A 19,688-nucleotide genomic window follows, 5' to 3' on the forward strand; every position below is an offset into this window, starting at 1 on the left:
GATATCTCTCTGAGGACAGATAATGTCTTAGATGTCACCTGCAGTCCTATGTAACACACAGATAACACAGCGATATCTCTCTGAGGACAGATAATGTCGTAGATGTCACCTGCAGTCCTATGTAACACACAGATAACACAGCGATGACTCTCTGAGGACAAATAATGTCTTAGATGTCACCTGCAGTCCTATGTAACACACAGATAACACAGCGATATCTCTCTGAGGACAGATAATGTAGCAGATGTCACCTGCAGTCCTATTTAACACACAGATAACACAGCGATAACTCTCTGAGGACAGATAATGTAGTAGATGTCACCTGCAGTCCTATGTAACCCATAGATAACACAGCGATAACTCTCTGAGGACAGATAATGTAGTAGATATCACCTGCAGTCCTATGTAACATCACAGATAACATAGCGATAACTCTCTGAGGACAGATAATGTAGTAGATGTCACCTACAGTCCTATGTAACATCACAGATAACATAGCGATAACTCTCTGAGGACAGATAATGTAGTAGATGTCACCTGCAGTCCTATGTAACACACAGATAACACAGCGATATCTCTCTGAGGACAGATAATGTAGCAGATGTCACCTGCAGTCCTATGTAACACACAGATAACACAGCAATATCTCTCTGAGGATAGATAATGTAGTAGATGTCACCTGCAGTCCTATGTAGCACACAGATAAAACAGCGATATCTCTCTGAGGACAGATAATGTAGTAGATGTCACCTGCAGTCCTATGTAACACACAGATAACACAGCGATAACTCTCTGAGGACAGATAATGTCTTAGATGTCACCTGCAGTCCGATGTAACACACAGATAACACAGCGATAACTCACTGAGGACAAATAATGTGGTAGATGTCACCTGCAGTCCTATGTAACATCACAGATAACACAGTGATATCTTTCTGAGGACAGATAATATGGTAGCTGACACCTGCAGTCCTATGTAACCCCACAGATAACACAGCGATATCTCTCTGAGGACAGATAATGTAGTAGATGTCACCCGCAGTCCCCTGTAACATCACATATAACACAGTGACAACTCTGAGGACAGATAATGTAGTAAATGTCACCTGCAGTCCTGTGTAACACACAGATAACACAGCGATAACTCTCTGAGGACAGATAATGTGTTAGATGTCACCTGCAGTCCTATGTAACACACAGATAACACAGCGATATCTCTCTGAGGACAGATAATGTCGTAGATGTCACCTGCAGTCCTATGTAACACACAGATAACACAGCGATGACTCTCTGAGGACAAATAATGTCTTAGATGTCACCTGCAGTCCTATGTAACACACAGATAACACAGCGATATCTCTCTGAGGACAGATAATGTAGTAGATGTCACCTGCAGTCCTATGTAACCCATAGATAACACAGCGATAACTCTCTGAGGACAGATAATGTAGTAGATATCACCTGCAGTCCTATGTAACATCACAGATAACATAGCGATAACTCTCTGAGGACAGATAATGTAGTAGATGTCACCTACAGTCCTATGTAACATCACAGATAACATAGCGATAACTCTCTGAGGACAGATAATGTAGTAGATGTCACCTGCAGTCCTATGTAACACACAGATAACACATCGATATCTCTCTGAGGACAGATAATGTAGCAGATGTCACCTGCAGTCCTATGTAACACACAGATAACACAGCAATATCTCTCTGAGGATAGATAATGTAGTAGATGTCACCTGCAGTCCTATGTAGCACACAGATAAAACAGCGATATCTCTCTGAAGACAAATAATGTAGTAGATGTCACCTACAGTCCTATGTAACATCACAGATAACATAGCGATAACTCTCTGAGGACAGATAATGTAGTAGATGTCACCCGCAGTCCTATGTAACACACAGATAACACAGCGATAACTCTCTGAGGACAGATAATGTCTTAGATGTCACCTGCAGTCCGATGTAACACACAGATAACACAGCGATAACTCACTGAGGACAAATAATGTGGTAGATGTCACCTGCAGTCCTATGTAACATCACAGATAACACAGTGATATCTTTCTGAGGACAGATAATATGGTAGCTGACACCTGCAGTCCTATGTAACCCCACAGATAACACAGCGATATCTCTCTGAGGACAGATAATGTAGTAGATGTCACCCGCAGTCCCCTGTAACATCACATATAACACAGTGACAACTCTGAGGACAGATAATGTAGTAAATGTCACCTGCAGTCCTGTGTAACACACAGATAACACAGCGATAACTCTCTGAGGACAGATAATGTCTTAGATGTCACCTGCAGTCCTATGTAACACACAGATAACACAGTGATAACTCTCTGAGGACAGATAATGTCGTAGATGTCACCTGCAGTCCTATGTAACATCACAGATAACACAGTGATATCTCTCTGAGGACAGATAATTTAGTAGATGTCACCCGTAGTTCTATGTAACACACAGATAACACAGCGATATCTCTCTGAGGACAGATAATGTAGAATATGTCACCTGCAGTCCTATGTAACACACAGATAACACAGCGATGACTCTCTGAGGACAGATAATGTCTTAGATGTCACCTGCAGTCCTATGTAACACACAGATAACACAGCGATGACTCTCTGAGGACAGATAATGTCTTAGATGTCACCTGCAGTCCTATGTAACACACAGATAACACAGCGATGACTCTCTGAGGACAGATAATGTCTTAGATGTCACCTGCAGTCCTATGTAACACACAGATAACACAGCGATAACTCTCTGAGGATAGATAATGTAGTAAATGTCACCTGCAGTCCTATGTAACACACAGATAACACAGCGATATCTCTCTGAGGACAGATAATGTAGTAGATGTCACCTGCAGTCCTATGTAACACACAGATAACACAGCGATAACTCTCTGAGGACAGATAATGTCTTAGATGTCACCTGCAGTCCGATGTAACACACAGATAACACAGCGATAACTCTCTGAGGACAAATAATGTGGTAGATGTCACCTGCAGTCCTATGTAACATCACAGATAACACAGTGATATCTCTCTGAGGACAGATAATGTCTTAGATGTCACCTGCAGTCCTATGTAACACACAGATAACACAGCGATATCTCTCTGAGGACAGATAATGTCGTAGATGTCACCTGCAGTCCTATGTAACACACAGATAACACAGCGATGACTCTCTGAGGACAAATAATGTCTTAGATGTCACCTGCAGTCCTATGTAACACACAGATAACACAGCGATATCTCTCTGAGGACAGATAATGTAGCAGATGTCACCTGCAGTCCTATTTAACACACAGATAACACAGCGATAACTCTCTGAGGACAGATAATGTAGTAGATGTCACCTGCAGTCCTATGTAACCCATAGATAACACAGCGATAACTCTCTGAGGACAGATAATGTAGTAGATATCACCTGCAGTCCTATGTAACATCACAGATAACATAGCGATAACTCTCTGAGGACAGATAATGTAGTAGATGTCACCTACAGTCCTATGTAACATCACAGATAACATAGCGATAACTCTCTGAGGACAGATAATGTAGTAGATGTCACCTGCAGTCCTATGTAACACACAGATAACACAGCGATATCTCTCTGAGGACAGATAATGTAGCAGATGTCACCTGCAGTCCTATGTAACACACAGATAACACAGCAATATCTCTCTGAGGATAGATAATGTAGTAGATGTCACCTGCAGTCCTATGTAGCACACAGATAAAACAGCGATATCTCTCTGAGGACAGATAATGTAGTAGATGTCACCTGCAGTCCTATGTAACACACAGATAACACAGCGATAACTCTCTGAGGACAGATAATGTCTTAGATGTCACCTGCAGTCCGATGTAACACACAGATAACACAGCGATAACTCACTGAGGACAAATAATGTGGTAGATGTCACCTGCAGTCCTATGTAACATCACAGATAACACAGTGATATCTTTCTGAGGACAGATAATATGGTAGCTGACACCTGCAGTCCTATGTAACCCCACAGATAACACAGCGATATCTCTCTGAGGACAGATAATGTAGTAGATGTCACCCGCAGTCCCCTGTAACATCACATATAACACAGTGACAACTCTGAGGACAGATAATGTAGTAAATGTCACCTGCAGTCCTGTGTAACACACAGATAACACAGCGATAACTCTCTGAGGACAGATAATGTGTTAGATGTCACCTGCAGTCCTATGTAACACACAGATAACACAGCGATATCTCTCTGAGGACAGATAATGTCGTAGATGTCACCTGCAGTCCTATGTAACACACAGATAACACAGCGATGACTCTCTGAGGACAAATAATGTCTTAGATGTCACCTGCAGTCCTATGTAACACACAGATAACACAGCGATATCTCTCTGAGGACAGATAATGTAGTAGATGTCACCTGCAGTCCTATGTAACCCATAGATAACACAGCGATAACTCTCTGAGGACAGATAATGTAGTAGATATCACCTGCAGTCCTATGTAACATCACAGATAACATAGCGATAACTCTCTGAGGACAGATAATGTAGTAGATGTCACCTACAGTCCTATGTAACATCACAGATAACATAGCGATAACTCTCTGAGGACAGATAATGTAGTAGATGTCACCTGCAGTCCTATGTAACACACAGATAACACATCGATATCTCTCTGAGGACAGATAATGTAGCAGATGTCACCTGCAGTCCTATGTAACACACAGATAACACAGCAATATCTCTCTGAGGATAGATAATGTAGTAGATGTCACCTGCAGTCCTATGTAGCACACAGATAAAACAGCGATATCTCTCTGAAGACAAATAATGTAGTAGATGTCACGGGGCGGAGCTGCAGGGCGGGGCGAGGACTGAGAGGCGGAGCTGCGGAGGCCACACGTGGCTCAGGTGACGCAGGAGGTGACAGGTGCGGTGAGTGCGGGGACCCGGCAGACTAGGGGGGAGCCGACCTGTAGTGTGTGTATACACTTGCCTGTATATACTGTATACTGACTGCTTCACCTATAGGAGGCCATATACACAGCTGCCACATCCTGCTCCCCTATATACCCCTACTGACAGTATATACACAGCCATACTAGTAGAGTCCTTCCCAGGAGGGCGACCTATACGCCATATATATTATATACCCTACATACATTATATGCTCCATGCTGACAAAAGCATCAGGACACATAGAAGGGGATGAAATTGGATGATGTTGCTATTTCTCAGCTCGGTGTTGGCCACCTCCGCCCTCCATGACTGCTGTCCCCCTCCGCGGCCGCTTTCCACCAGGTTCCCCTAGATGTGTGGAGGGATTTGCCTCCGTTCCTCGAGGAGCTTCAGATGGTTATTGGGGGGGGGGGGGGGGGGGGGGGGCAGCGGTGCTGCACTTATATTGTCGGACAGAGGGGGGCAGCGGTGTTGCACTTATATTGTCGGACAGAGGGGGGCAGCGGTGCTGCACTTATATTGTCGGACAGAGGGGGGCAGCGGTGCTGCACTTATATTGTCGGACAGAGGGGGGCAGCGGTGTTGCACTTATATTGTCGGACAGAGGGGGGCAGCGGTGTTGCACTTATATTGTCGGACAGAGGGGGGCAGCAGTGCTGCACTTAAATTGTCGGTCAGAGGGGGGCAGCGGTGTTGCACTTATATTGTCGGTCAGAGGGGGGCAGCGGTGCTGCACTTATATTGTCGGACAGAGGGGGGCAGCGGTGCTGCACTTAAATTGTCGGTCAGAGGGGGGCAGCGGTGTTGCACTTATATTGTCGGTCAGAGGGGGGCAGCGGTGCTGCACTTATATTGTCGGACAGAGGGGGGCAGCGGTGTTGCACTTATATTGTCGGACAGAGGGGGGCAGCAGTGCTGCACTTAAATTGTCGGTCAGAGGGGGGCAGCGGTGTTGCACTTATATTGTCGGTCAGAGGGGGGCAGCGGTGCTGCACTTATATTGTCGGACAGAGGGGGGCAGCGGTGTTGCACTTATATTGTCGGACAGAGGGGGGCAGCGGTGCTGCACTTATATTGTCGGACAGAGGGGGGCAGCGGTGCTGCACTTATATTGTCGGACAGAGGGGGGCAGCGGTGTTGCACTTATATTGTCGGACAGAGGGGGGCAGCGGTGTTGCACTTATATTGTCGGACAGAGGGGGGCAGCAGTGCTGCACTTAAATTGTCGGTCAGAGGGGGGCAGCGGTGTTGCACTTATATTGTCGGTCAGAGGGGGGCAGCGGTGCTGCACTTATATTGTCGGACAGAGGGGGGCAGCGGTGCTGCACTTAAATTGTCGGTCAGAGGGGGGCAGCGGTGTTGCACTTATATTGTCGGTCAGAGGGGGGCAGCGGTGCTGCACTTATATTGTCGGACAGAGGGGGGCAGAGGTGTTGCACTTATATTGTCGGACAGAGGGGGGCAGAGGTGTTGCACTTATATTGTCGGACAGAGGGGGGCAGCGGTGCTGCACTTATATTGTCGGACAGAGGGGGGCAGCGGTGCTGCACTTATATTGTCGGACAGAGGGGGGCAGCGGTGCTGCACTTATATTGTCGGACAGAGGGGGGCAGCGGTGCTGCACTTATATTGTCGGACAGAGGGGGGCAGCGGTGCTGCACTTATATTGTCGGACAGAGGGGGGCAGCGGTGCTGCACTTATATTGTCGGACAGAGGGGGGCAGCGGTGCTGCACTTATATTGTCGGACAGAGGGGGGCAGCGGTGCTGCACTTATATTGTCGGACAGAGGGGGGCAGCGGTGTTGCACTTATATTGTCGGACAGAGGGGGGCAGCGGTGCTGCACTTATATTGTCGGACAGAGGGGGGCAGCGGTGCTGCACTTATATTGTCGGACAGAGGGGGGCAGCGGTGTTGCACTTATATTGTCGGACAGAGGGGGGCAGCGGTGTTGCACTTATATTGTCGGACAGAGGGGGGCAGCGGTGCTGCACTTAAATTGTCGGTCAGAGGGGGGCAGCGGTGTTGCACTTATATTGTCGGTCAGAGGGGGGCAGCGGTGCTGCACTTATATTGTCGGACAGAGGGGGGCAGCGGTGCTGCACTTAAATTGTCGGTCAGAGGGGGGCAGCGGTGTTGCACTTATATTGTCGGTCAGAGGGGGGCAGCGGTGCTGCACTTATATTGTCGGACAGAGGGGGGCAGAGGTGTTGCACTTATATTGTCGGACAGAGGGGGGCAGAGGTGTTGCACTTATATTGTCGGACAGAGGGGGGCAGCGGTGTTGCACTTATATTGTCGGACAGAGGGGGGCAGCGGTGCTGCACTTATATTGTCGGACAGAGGGGGGCAGCGGTGCTGCACTTATATTGTCGGACAGAGGGGGGCAGCGGTGTTGCACTTATATTGTCGGACAGAGGGGGGCAGCGGTGTTGCACTTATATTGTCGGACAGAGGGGGGCAGCGGTGCTGCACTTATATTGTCGGACAGAGGGGGGCAGCGGTGCTGCACTTATATTGTCGGACAGAGGGGGGCAGCGGTGTTGCACTTATATTGTCGGACAGAGGGGGGCAGCGGTGTTGCACTTATATTGTCGGACAGAGGGGGGCAGCAGTGCTGCACTTAAATTGTCGGTCAGAGGGGGGCAGCGGTGTTGCACTTATATTGTCGGTCAGAGGGGGGCAGCGGTGCTGCACTTATATTGTCGGACAGAGGGGGGCAGCGGTGCTGCACTTAAATTGTCGGTCAGAGGGGGGCAGCGGTGTTGCACTTATATTGTCGGTCAGAGGGGGGCAGCGGTGCTGCACTTATATTGTCGGACAGAGGGGGGCAGAGGTGTTGCACTTATATTGTCGGACAGAGGGGGGCAGAGGTGTTGCACTTATATTGTCGGACAGAGGGGGGCAGCGGTGCTGCACTTATATTGTCGGACAGAGGGGGGCAGCGGTGCTGCACTTATATTGTCGGACAGAGGGGGGCAGCGGTGCTGCACTTATATTGTCGGACAGAGGGGGGCAGCGGTGCTGCACTTATATTGTCGGACAGAGGGGGGCAGCGGTGCTGCACTTATATTGTCGGACAGAGGGGGGCAGCGGTGCTGCACTTATATTGTCGGACAGAGGGGGGCAGCGGTGCTGCACTTATATTGTCGGACAGAGGGGGGCAGCGGTGCTGCACTTATATTGTCGGACAGAGGGGGGCAGCGGTGTTGCACTTATATTGTCGGACAGAGGGGGGCAGCGGTGCTGCACTTATATTGTCGGACAGAGGGGGGCAGCGGTGCTGCACTTATATTGTCGGACAGAGGGGGGCAGCGGTGTTGCACTTATATTGTCGGACAGAGGGGGGCAGCGGTGTTGCACTTATATTGTCGGACAGAGGGGGGCAGCAGTGCTGCACTTAAATTGTCGGTCAGAGGGGGGCAGCGGTGTTGCACTTATATTGTCGGTCAGAGGGGGGCAGCGGTGCTGCACTTATATTGTCGGACAGAGGGGGGCAGCGGTGCTGCACTTAAATTGTCGGTCAGAGGGGGGCAGCGGTGTTGCACTTATATTGTCGGTCAGAGGGGGGCAGCGGTGCTGCACTTATATTGTCGGACAGAGGGGGGCAGAGGTGTTGCACTTATATTGTCGGACAGAGGGGGGCAGAGGTGTTGCACTTATATTGTCGGACAGAGGGGGGCAGCGGTGCTGCACTTATATTGTCGGACAGAGGGGGGCAGCGGTGCTGCACTTATATTGTCGGACAGAGGGGGGCAGCGGTGCTGCACTTATATTGTCGGACAGAGGGGGGCAGCGGTGCTGCACTTATATTGTCGGACAGAGGGGGGCAGCGGTGCTGCACTTATATTGTCGGACAGAGGGGGGCAGCGGTGCTGCACTTATATTGTCGGACAGAGGGGGGCAGCGGTGCTGCACTTATATTGTCGGACAGAGGGGGGCAGCGGTGCTGCACTTATATTGTCGGACAGAGGGGGGCAGCGGTGTTGCACTTATATTGTCGGACAGAGGGGGGCAGCGGTGCTGCACTTATATTGTCGGACAGAGGGGGGCAGCGGTGCTGCACTTATATTGTCGGACAGAGGGGGGCAGCGGTGTTGCACTTATATTGTCGGACAGAGGGGGGCAGCGGTGTTGCACTTATATTGTCGGACAGAGGGGGGCAGCAGTGCTGCACTTAAATTGTCGGTCAGAGGGGGGCAGCGGTGTTGCACTTATATTGTCGGTCAGAGGGGGGCAGCGGTGCTGCACTTATATTGTCGGACAGAGGGGGGCAGCGGTGCTGCACTTAAATTGTCGGTCAGAGGGGGGCAGCGGTGTTGCACTTATATTGTCGGTCAGAGGGGGGCAGCGGTGCTGCACTTATATTGTCGGACAGAGGGGGGCAGAGGTGTTGCACTTATATTGTCGGACAGAGGGGGGCAGAGGTGTTGCACTTATATTGTCGGACAGAGGGGGGCAGCGGTGCTGCACTTATATTGTCGGACAGAGGGGGGCAGCGGTGCTGCACTTATATTGTCGGACAGAGGGGGGCAGCGGTGCTGCACTTATATTGTCGGACAGAGGGGGGCAGCGGTGCTGCACTTATATTGTCGGACAGAGGGGGGCAGCGGTGCTGCACTTATATTGTCGGACAGAGGGGGGCAGCGGTGCTGCACTTATATTGTCGGACAGAGGGGGGCAGCGGTGCTGCACTTATATTGTCGGACAGAGGGGGGCAGCGGTGCTGCACTTATATTGTCGGACAGAGGGGGGCAGCGGTGTTGCACTTATATTGTCGGACAGAGGGGGGCAGCGGTGCTGCACTTATATTGTCGGACAGAGGGGGGCAGCGGTGCTGCACTTATATTGTCGGACAGAGGGGGGCAGCGGTGTTGCACTTATATTGTCGGACAGAGGGGGGCAGCGGTGTTGCACTTATATTGTCGGACAGAGGGGGGCAGCGGTGCTGCACTTAAATTGTCGGTCAGAGGGGGGCAGCGGTGTTGCACTTATATTGTCGGTCAGAGGGGGGCAGCGGTGCTGCACTTATATTGTCGGACAGAGGGGGGCAGCGGTGCTGCACTTAAATTGTCGGTCAGAGGGGGGCAGCGGTGTTGCACTTATATTGTCGGTCAGAGGGGGGCAGCGGTGCTGCACTTATATTGTCGGACAGAGGGGGGCAGAGGTGTTGCACTTATATTGTCGGACAGAGGGGGGCAGAGGTGTTGCACTTATATTGTCGGACAGAGGGGGGCAGCGGTGCTGCACTTATATTGTCGGACAGAGGGGGGCAGCGGTGCTGCACTTATATTGTCGGACAGAGGGGGGCAGCGGTGCTGCACTTATATTGTCGGACAGAGGGGGGCAGCGGTGCTGCACTTATATTGTCGGACAGAGGGGGGCAGCGGTGCTGCACTTATATTGTCGGACAGAGGGGGGCAGCGGTGCTGCACTTATATTGTCGGACAGAGGGGGGCAGCGGTGCTGCACTTATATTGTCGGACAGAGGGGGGCAGCGGTGCTGCACTTATATTGTCGGACAGAGGGGGGCAGCGGTGCTGCACTTATATTGTCGGACAGAGGGGGGCAGCGGTGCTGCACTTATATTGTCGGACAGAGGGGGGCAGCGGTGTTGCACTTATATTGTCGGACAGAGGGGGGCAGCGGTGTTGCACTTATATTGTCGGACAGAGGGGGGCAGCGGTGTTGCACTTATATTGTCGGACAGAGGGGGGCAGCGGTGCTGCACTTATATTGTCGGACAGAGGGGGGCAGCGGTGTTGCACTTATATTGTCGGACAGAGGGGGGCAGCGGTGTTGCACTTATATTGTCGGACAGAGGGGGGCAGCGGTGCTGCACTTATATTGTCGGACAGAGGGGGGCAGCGGTGTTGCACTTATATTGTCGGACAGAGGGGGGCAGCGGTGTTGCACTTATATTGTTGGACAGAGGGGGGCAGCGGTGCTGCACTTATATTGTCGGACAGAGGGGGGCAGCGGTGTTGCACTTAAATTGTTGGACAGAGGGGGGTAGTGGTGTTGCACTTAAATTGTTGGACAGAGGGGGGTAGTGGTGTTGCACTTAAATTGTCCGACAGAGGGGGGCAGTGGTGTTGCACTTAAATTGTCGGACAGAGGGGCCTTCCCCCTCCTCCCTACTTGGCCTCCAAGAACCAGAGGGGTATCTGCGTACAAATCGGCAATTGAATTGCGGATGTATTGCAGATCGCTCGCTTCCATAGAGATCAATAGAGCCCATCCGTGTGGAATTTGGGGTAAAACGGAGAATGCTGCGATTTCTTTTCCGCGCGTGGCATCCGCAGGTGTTAATTGAAGTGCCGACGGGTCCGCACGGGTGTCCGCAATTCAAATCCGCCCATGGACATTGGGCTTAACTTGCATACTGCCATTTGTTCCTCATTCTTTTCAAGATCTCTGCCGGCTGTCAATGAATGAAAGCACTATTGTTTATATTCAGAGGCTGAAAACTCACCCTGACCTAATGCTTCGCACAGCTGAGGTGTCAGTACAGTTGTATGCAGACTACACAATCCTCTTGTGAGATGAACCTCCCGGGACTCCGCATGCGGCACTATTTTGTCTCTGAATATAAAAAAAAAAAAAAAGTTTCCATTCACTGAAAGTAAGCGGATGCCTTGAACCAGAATATATAGTGGGATCTTTCAGACCCTCCCATTGTGCAGGGATTATGTTGGCCGTACGGGCAGTCACGCTTGCTGGCGGGCCTGGTCTTTGCAGTGGGTTTAGAACTCCCGGATACAAGGAGGAAGCGGCCGGGGTGGTGGCTGCATCATGCGAATGTTAACTCCTCAGTGCCACACAGTGTGACCTCACTCCATGCAGTGACAGGTGTTCTCAGGTGCCGGGGCTCACAGGGAGGCGCCGTCACGCTGACATACGTGTTACACCGGAGGCTCATACAGGTAACTCCAGGCTACACGGCCGTCAACTATGTAACAAAGACGTATAGATCATATAAGGGTCTGGAGTCGTGTAGGTGTCACTGAGCGGTTCCCTCTGGAAGGTGACAAACCTGAAAAAGCAGCCGTTATAAAGGGGTTAATTTAAAGTCGTACTTCTACTTGCCGGTCATTCTCATTTATGGAAAGCAGGAATTCTGACTGCTTTCTGTCACCTCATTGGTGACACGGAGCTCGCTGACAGTTTGCGTCACACTTTATGCACTCTTAGCAACTTCAAGTAGGGTGATTCAACGCTAGAATCGGAGGGGACGCAGGTTTTGCAATATTGCGTCCACTTAGCCACACCCCCCATGGTCAAACTGCTGACTGTGATAAATCTAGAGTGACATTCACCCACATTGCGTCTACAATAAGCCCCGCATCTGCTGGATTTGGGCCTTGGCTTTGCTCACGGTCTTGTTTTCTGGCTGCATCAGGGGCCATGGATGAACAATTGGGAAGAGGTGATATATATATATATATACTATGCTGACAGAAGTATTGGCCCCCAGAAGTCCAGTTCCGTCAGGTGATGTGTGAGCATTAGGCATAAAAGGGGAGGATCACACATTGTATCCCAGTACAGAAACCATCGGATGCCCCCAGGTGTAGAGCTGACAACGGGGTCTGGTGGTGGGATGTCACCAGGTGTAGAGCTGACAACGGGGTCTGGTGGTGGGATGTCACCAGGTGTAGAGCTGACAACGGGGTCTGGCGGGGGGATATCACCAGGTGTAGAGCTGACAACGGGGTCTGGCGGGGGGATGTCACCAGGTGTAGAGCTGACTACGGGGTATGTCACCAGGTGTAGAGCTGACAACGGGGTCTGGTGGTGGGATGTCACCAGGTGTAGAGCTGACAACGGGGTCTGGCGGGGGGGATGTCACCAGGTGTACAGCTGACAACGGGGTCTGGCGTGGGGATGTCACCAGGTGTACAGCTGACAACGGGGTCTGGCGTGGGGATGTCACCAGGTGTACAGCTGACAACGGGGTCTGGCGTGGGGATGTCACCAGGTGTACAGCTGACAACGGGGTCTGGCGTGGGGATGTCACCAGGTGTACAGCTGACAACGGGGTCTGGCGGGGGGATGTCACCAGGTGTAGAGCTGACAACGGGGTCTGGTGGGGAGATGTCACCAGGTGTAGAGCTGACAACGGGGTCTGGGGGGGGGGGGGATGTCACCAGGTGTAGAGCTGACAACGGGGTCTGGGGGGGGGGATGTCACCAGGTGTAGAGCTGACAACGGGGTCTGGCGTGGGGATGTCACCAGGTGTAGAGCTGACAACGGGGTCTGGCGTGGGGATGTCACCAGGTGTAGAGCTGACAACGGGGTCTGGCGTGGGGATGTCACCAGGTGTAGAGCTGACAACGGGGTCTGGCGTGGGGATGTCACCAGGTGTAGAGCTGACAACGGGGTCTGGCGTGGGGATGTCACCAGGAGTTGAGCTGACAACGGGGTCTGGTTGGGGGATATCACCAGGTGTAGAGCTGACAGCGGGGTCTGGAGGTGGGATGTCACCAGGTGTAGAGCTGACAACGGGGTCTGGCGGGGGGATATCACCAGGTGTAGAGCTGACTACGGGGTATGTCACCAGGTGTAGAGCTGACTACGGGATCTGGTGGTGGGATGTCACCAGGTGCACAGCTGACAACGGGGTCTGGCGTGGGGATGTCACCAGATGTAGAGCTGACAACGGGGTCTGGCGGGGAGATGCCACCAGGTGTAGAGCTGACAACGGGGTCTGGCGGGGGGATGTCACCAGGTGTAGAGCTGACAACGGGGTCTGCTGGTGGTGGGATGTCACCAGGTGTAGAGCTGACAACGGGGTCTGCTGGTGGGGGGATGTCACCAGGTGTAGAGCTGACAACAGGGTCTGCTGGTGGGGGGGATGCACCAACCAATCAGTACGGACATCACAGCTTCTGGACCTTCCAGAGTGCACCGTTGGCCATGTTATTAGGGATGGACACCATCCGGTGTGTGCGGTGCCGCCACGTTCAGGGAGACCTCGTAAACTGATACAACGTGGACAACGAAGCCTTGTAGGAGCTGTGAAGACATCACACACATGGTCTGCCCTCACTCAGGGGGTCTCACAGGTCATTGGGGCATCTATTAGTAACAGAACCCTCCGTAGGCAACGGTATGTGAAGGGTTACCATGGATGTGCGGAGGCACACAACATCCCAGCAGTGACTGCACAGCGGCGCCTGCGATGGGGCTCGGAATGTTGGACTGTAAGTGAGTGGAAGCTGAATCACGGTACACCATCTTCTGATTGGACGGCCGCACTTGGGTGTGGCGGTTACCTGGAGGGCGGTTTCTACACGACTGCATCGTCCCAGCAGTGAGGTCTGGAGGAGGTTCTGTTATGGTGTTGGGGGGCTTCTGCTGGGAAGGACTAGGACCATTGGTTATAGTGAAGACCACCCTCACCACCAACAGGTACAGAGACATCCGGCAATGTGGCATGCCCTACCCTGTGGCAATACTTGGGTACAGCTCTGTGTCTCTACAACATCACCGTGCGCGATGTCATACGGCACGCAAGGTTCAGGCTTGTGAGGAGCAGAACGTCTGCAGACTTCATTGTCGCCCAAAGTCCGGATCTCAATCCCATCGAGCGTCTTCAGGCGAACTAGAACACCGTATTCGTGTGCCCAACACGCCCGTCGTCCCCCATCACTATCTGAAGCTCCACGAGAATCGGAGGCAAATCCCTCACACATCTAGGGGAACTTGGTGGAAAGCGGCCACGGAGGGGGACAGCAGTCATGGAGCCCGAAGGCGGCCAACACCGGGCTGAGAAATGGGAAGAACAGCCAATTTCATCACCTTTTGCCGATACTTTTGGCAGCATAGGTTTACTGGCTGTTTTCTAGCTGATGGCATGGACTGTTGGCTTATAATCCTCTCCCCTCAGGATCCATGGGGTTAATATTTGATGCCCTTGTTTGCTAATGTTGTGCGCCCTGTGAAGAGTAGAGCCGGCAGAGCTGCTCACCACTCATTACTGTGGGGGATTGATCGGACTGGCTCCTCTCCTCAGCTGCTGCCTGGATCCTGGGCGGTCGTCTGCCAGAGCTCTGAATTCTGAGCCTGCCGTCCTTTCTGCACCCTGGGATATTTCTATAAATGACGCCCCCTGGGGACCAAATGTGACATTCTGTCAAACCCCTCGGCTGTGTGAGCAGGACTAGATGGGTGTTCACATTTACTGACAGCAAGCAGAGATCTTGAAATGATGAGGAATAAAGGCTGTTACAGAGTGTCAGGACTCTTCACTATGCCATAATTAACCCCTTCCTGCTGCAGCCCTTTTTGTTATTTTCTTTTTTTTCCCTCCCCCTTCAAAAAATCTTATTAAAATCAATGAGTTTTGCGCCTGCAATTACCGGCAGCGGCCACTACACGGGTCGGAGCTATCTGCTTCCGCTCTTGTTGCCTTCAGGTGACAGGGAAATCCATCCCAACATCGGGCCATTTAAAGAGCGCTGTCACAGTTGTCTTTGATCTCCGCAGTTGTTTGGGGGTCAGCTGTCAAGGACAGCAACACCTGTGTATAAAGCTAATCGCGCTTTATAGAATGACCTGTGGCATCTGCCATACGTGTACGACAGATGTCAGGAAGGGGTGCAACTACAATTCTTCATAAGAGGGTGACGTGCAGTACCAGACACAACCCCAGACAGGTGGGGGCATTATGTCTAAGCCCCTAAATCTATGTAGAACGTTACCCCGATTTACTGATTTGGACTAGTTTGGTGTTTTCTCCGTTTACATCCAAAGCTGCTTTCGGAATTCTTCCTCTTGCCCTGGAAAACTGACAAAAGGGCGGAGCTAAATTGCTGCCTGTCATGTGACCAGTGTGTAACTTTACTCTTATTTTTTGTATTTGTGAAGGTGCCACGATGCGGGAGGAGAACCTGCGGCCCGGCCACTGCGGTCAGCTGACTCTTCACAGATGACGTCATCATGACGAATTCTCTCCGCGCCGCAGACATGAACGGTGAAATCAGCCGAAGTCCCCAGAACAGGAATATAGCTGAAAGCAGCAACATCACTGACCTGTTCCATGAGGATGCCCAGGTGGGTGATGGGCCAGGGCACTACCACCCTCACCGTGTTGCAGCTCCCACGTAGCTGAGCATCTGCGTCATGTGACTCCCTTTTGTATTACTTCAGGTCTCTCAGTTGCAGTCGCAGCCGTGGTGGAAAATCCAGCTGTTCGTCTGGGAGCCGGTTCTGTTCGGCACTTGGGACGGAGTGTTCACCTCATGTATGATCAATATATTTGGCGTCGTTTTATTTCTCCGCACCGGATGGCTCGTGGTGAGTGATTCTAGACAGACCATCCCTCACTCAAGACCAGCAGAGGGGGAAAACTGTTATCAGTGATGTCATCACTAGGGGGCGGGGCTGTGATTCGTACCTCCTGTATCACCCCCACCCCGTTTGTTTCAAACTGATTGTATATCACATGTAATTGTTGTATCATCTGTGATCTCCGGTGAAAGCGCTGCAGAATAAGTTGGCGCTATACAAATGAAGATTATTATTAATTATATCAGTGATGTCATCAGCAGGTGGCAGGGTTGTGACTACCCCTCAGACATGATATACAGGTAGTTGTCAGCAGTAATAGATGAATAGCTCTTACTATAGTATGAGGTTTGCTGATCTCACATCTGATCACTGTGGAATTATATCAGTGATGCCATCACAAATCGGCCAGGCTGTGACAACCCCTCAGACATGATATACAGGTGGTTGTCAGCAGTGATAGATGAATAGTTGTTACTATAGTTGAAGGTGTGCTGATCTCATGTCTGGTCACTATGTATCTATATCAGTGATGTCATCATCAGGGGCGGGGCTGCAACTATCGGAGATAAAGGCTGGTTGTCAGCAGTAATCATAGGGTACATCATACTGGAATAATTCTCGGCTTGGTTTGGGGGCAGAACTTGTTTTATTAAAGGGTTGTCAAGGCCTTTTACTACTACAACCTATCCTCAGGGGGTCCGTAGCTCAGGGTCCTCGCTGATGACTGGGCCGGCTGTCAGTGTGAACAGCACTGGAAGCAGATGGCACTGACAGCACTGTAGTGGCTGGACTGAGATTACCTGTATTACCAACCCAAACCTCTGTAATATGGACAGCGCTGTCCACACTGATAGTGGGCCCAGTGATCAGCTGATTGGCGGGGACCCTGGGCGATGGACCCCCACTGATTATGGATGAGCTATCCTGAGAATGGGTCATCAATAGTAAAAGACCTGGACAACCCCTTTAAAGGATCCTCTGAGTGAATGGGGGTCACGTGTCCCCTTATTCTCATCACTGCAGAGTAACTTGTCCCCCTGAATGATGTCACAGTGAATGTAGCAATGGCTGAGCATGCATGGTCGGCGCTCCACTTTTAAAAAATGGTGCTGACCGAAATGTCCGAGCGCGTGTACAGTGAGGATGACGGAGGACACAGGAACTTCGTTTTTAGGATCAGTGGGGATCTTACCGGTGTGATCCCCACTGATCAGCAAGTTATCCCCTATCCTATGGATATCCTGTGGATATGGGATAACTTGTAATTGTGGTAAATCACTTTTAAGTCTCTGATGACAATAATAGGTGTAATACCCTCATGTAGCCAGCAGGGGTAGTCAGCACACATCTTTCTATAGAATTGTTTCTTTTGCCTGCAGTTTGCATTAGTTTGTGGAGTATCTATAAGGGGTGTAGAGGTAAAGTCCTACCTGGGGGCATGGTACCCGAGGGGCCCAAACACCCCAGTACCACATCAGAGGGCAGCAGTGCTATACAGCGATGATTGAGGCTCTTTAGTGTCTTGTAATGTTTGCATTAGACTAGCACCTATTACAGGAAATACTATCCTTTTATTCCATGCAATAAGGATGACCTGTAGCTGTGTTCATGCTGAGGGTGCTTACTCATGAGTAGAATGCCAGAACTACAGTAAAGACTGCCACTTATACAAATGAAGCAAAAGGAGAGTAGAAGCAGTACATTAGGTCATTCAGCAGCTATGGAAAGCTGGATGACAGCTGCTGTGGGAGCCGTAGTGATCGTTGAAGGTTGTTATCCAGCACACAGGAGGTCACTTCACAGCTGTTTTTTAAGATTGGGGGCTCAGTGGTGGCTGCTTTCTTCCTAGTGGTATATAACCCCCTCCACCCTTCTGACCCGCAGGGTAACACAGGCGTCCTGCTGGGAGTATTCCTAGTGTCCATTGTCATCCTCGTGGCTCTGGTTACAGTCTTATCCGGTATCGGAGTATGTGAGAGATGCAGCATAGGCAGTGGCGGTGTCTACTCCATGATCTCCACCGTCTTGGGCGGCAAAGTTGGGGGAACAGTTGGTCTTCTATATGTATTCGGACAGGTAAGTGATCACCTAATGCACCACCTATATGCATCAGGAAGGCGACCCCGGAGCTTACAATCTAAGTGTCTGTCTGCCTTCCAATGTATGATGGAGCCGCTGTTCAGTGTGTTGCAGGCGCCATGTACATCACCGGATTTGCAGAATCCATCTCTGAGCTCCTGAGCCTGCAGAGCATCTGGGCGGTCCGCGGCATCTCGCTGGCTGTGCTAGTGGGGCTGCTGGGCATTAATCTGGCTGGGGTGAAGTGGATCATCCGGCTGCAGCTGCTGCTGCTCCTCCTCCTCGCCATCTCTACCCTGGACTTCGTCATCGGCTCCTTCACTCACCTGGATCCAGGTAAGAACCTGTGAGTCTTGTATCAATCACTGGTAGATACAAAGACCGCACCGACCAGATCGCCACATTTTAGCGGAGTTCACACTAGAACCATGGGGGTTCTGTTGTTCGTCTCTTTTCTAGGAGCGAAACAATGGAAAAACGTGAGGCACTGAATCCGGCACATATTGGTCCCGAACGGCACCAGACAAGACCTCTTCACTAATGCATTTCTATCTGGCTTCCAGCACGTCGCCCCGCATATTCCCACATACTGCGCTATTTGATCGGAGCCTCCAGCACAGATGTGATTGTAGCCTTACCCCAGATGGGAGGGGTAGTGGATCTGTATATAATACCCCGCACCTTAACCCATGCAGACTCTGTTACTATGTATCATGGAGGCCGTTGTTGGAGTTACCCCTCCTCTGCTGCAACCTCCATCCCTTCTTCTAATTCCTGCTATTTAGGAATTATCTTACCAGTTCTTTTAATACTTTTATGATATTCACGGCTTTGTTGGTGATCGGACATGGCGACGTTTCCGTTTTTTTTTTGGGGGGTGGTGCATTAACAGAGGTATAGGGGCGAGGGACGAGAACATTATCCTCCCACTATATAAGGCACTTGTCAGGCCTCACATGGAATACTGCGCACAGTTCTGGTCACCGCTGCTCAGGAAGGATGTTACAGTGCTGGAGGGGGTTCAAAGAAGGGCAACTAAACTAATACATGGAATGACGGGACTGGAATACCCAGAGAGGCACCAAAACTGGGATTATTCACCCTGGAAAAAAGACGGCTAAGGGGCGATTAAATAACTATGTATAAATACATGAGGGGACAATACAAGGATCTCTGCCAGGATCTGTTTATACCCAGGACTGCGACGGTAACAAGAGGGCATCCACTACGTCTAGAGCAAAGCAGGTTTCATCACCAACACAGAAGGGGGTTCTTTACTGTAAGAGCAGTTCGACTGTGGAACTCTCTGCCTGAGGATGTG

The 19,688-nt window shown here is 51.1% G+C and overlaps 1 protein-coding gene across 4 annotated transcripts in view; it reads left to right on the forward strand.

Moving 5' to 3' along the window:
* Nucleotides 1–4,916: 4,916 nt before the first annotated feature.
* Nucleotides 4,917–19,688, forward strand: part of SLC12A8 (solute carrier family 12 member 8) — a 34,358-nt gene continuing 19,586 nt past the window's right edge. Inside the window, exons 1-5 of one of the 4 annotated variants that reach the window (XM_066575293.1) lie at nucleotides 4,917–4,969; nucleotides 15,866–16,051; nucleotides 16,148–16,294; nucleotides 18,173–18,364; nucleotides 18,472–18,703. In XM_066575293.1, the coding sequence (XP_066431390.1) occupies nucleotides 15,938–16,051; nucleotides 16,148–16,294; nucleotides 18,173–18,364; nucleotides 18,472–18,703 (685 nt within the window). In that variant the 5' untranslated portion in view covers nucleotides 4,917–4,969; nucleotides 15,866–15,937. Of the gene's footprint in view, nucleotides 4,970–11,802; nucleotides 11,920–14,386; nucleotides 14,408–15,865; nucleotides 16,052–16,147; nucleotides 16,295–18,172; nucleotides 18,365–18,471; nucleotides 18,704–19,688 lie in introns of those variants that run through there. The other 3 variants (XM_066575295.1, XM_066575294.1, XM_066575297.1) reach the window with 3 other exon arrangements.

This window comes from Eleutherodactylus coqui, chromosome 8, assembly GCF_035609145.1.
Source record: "Eleutherodactylus coqui strain aEleCoq1 chromosome 8, aEleCoq1.hap1, whole genome shotgun sequence".
Taxonomy (NCBI): Eukaryota; Metazoa; Chordata; class Amphibia; order Anura; family Eleutherodactylidae; genus Eleutherodactylus; species Eleutherodactylus coqui.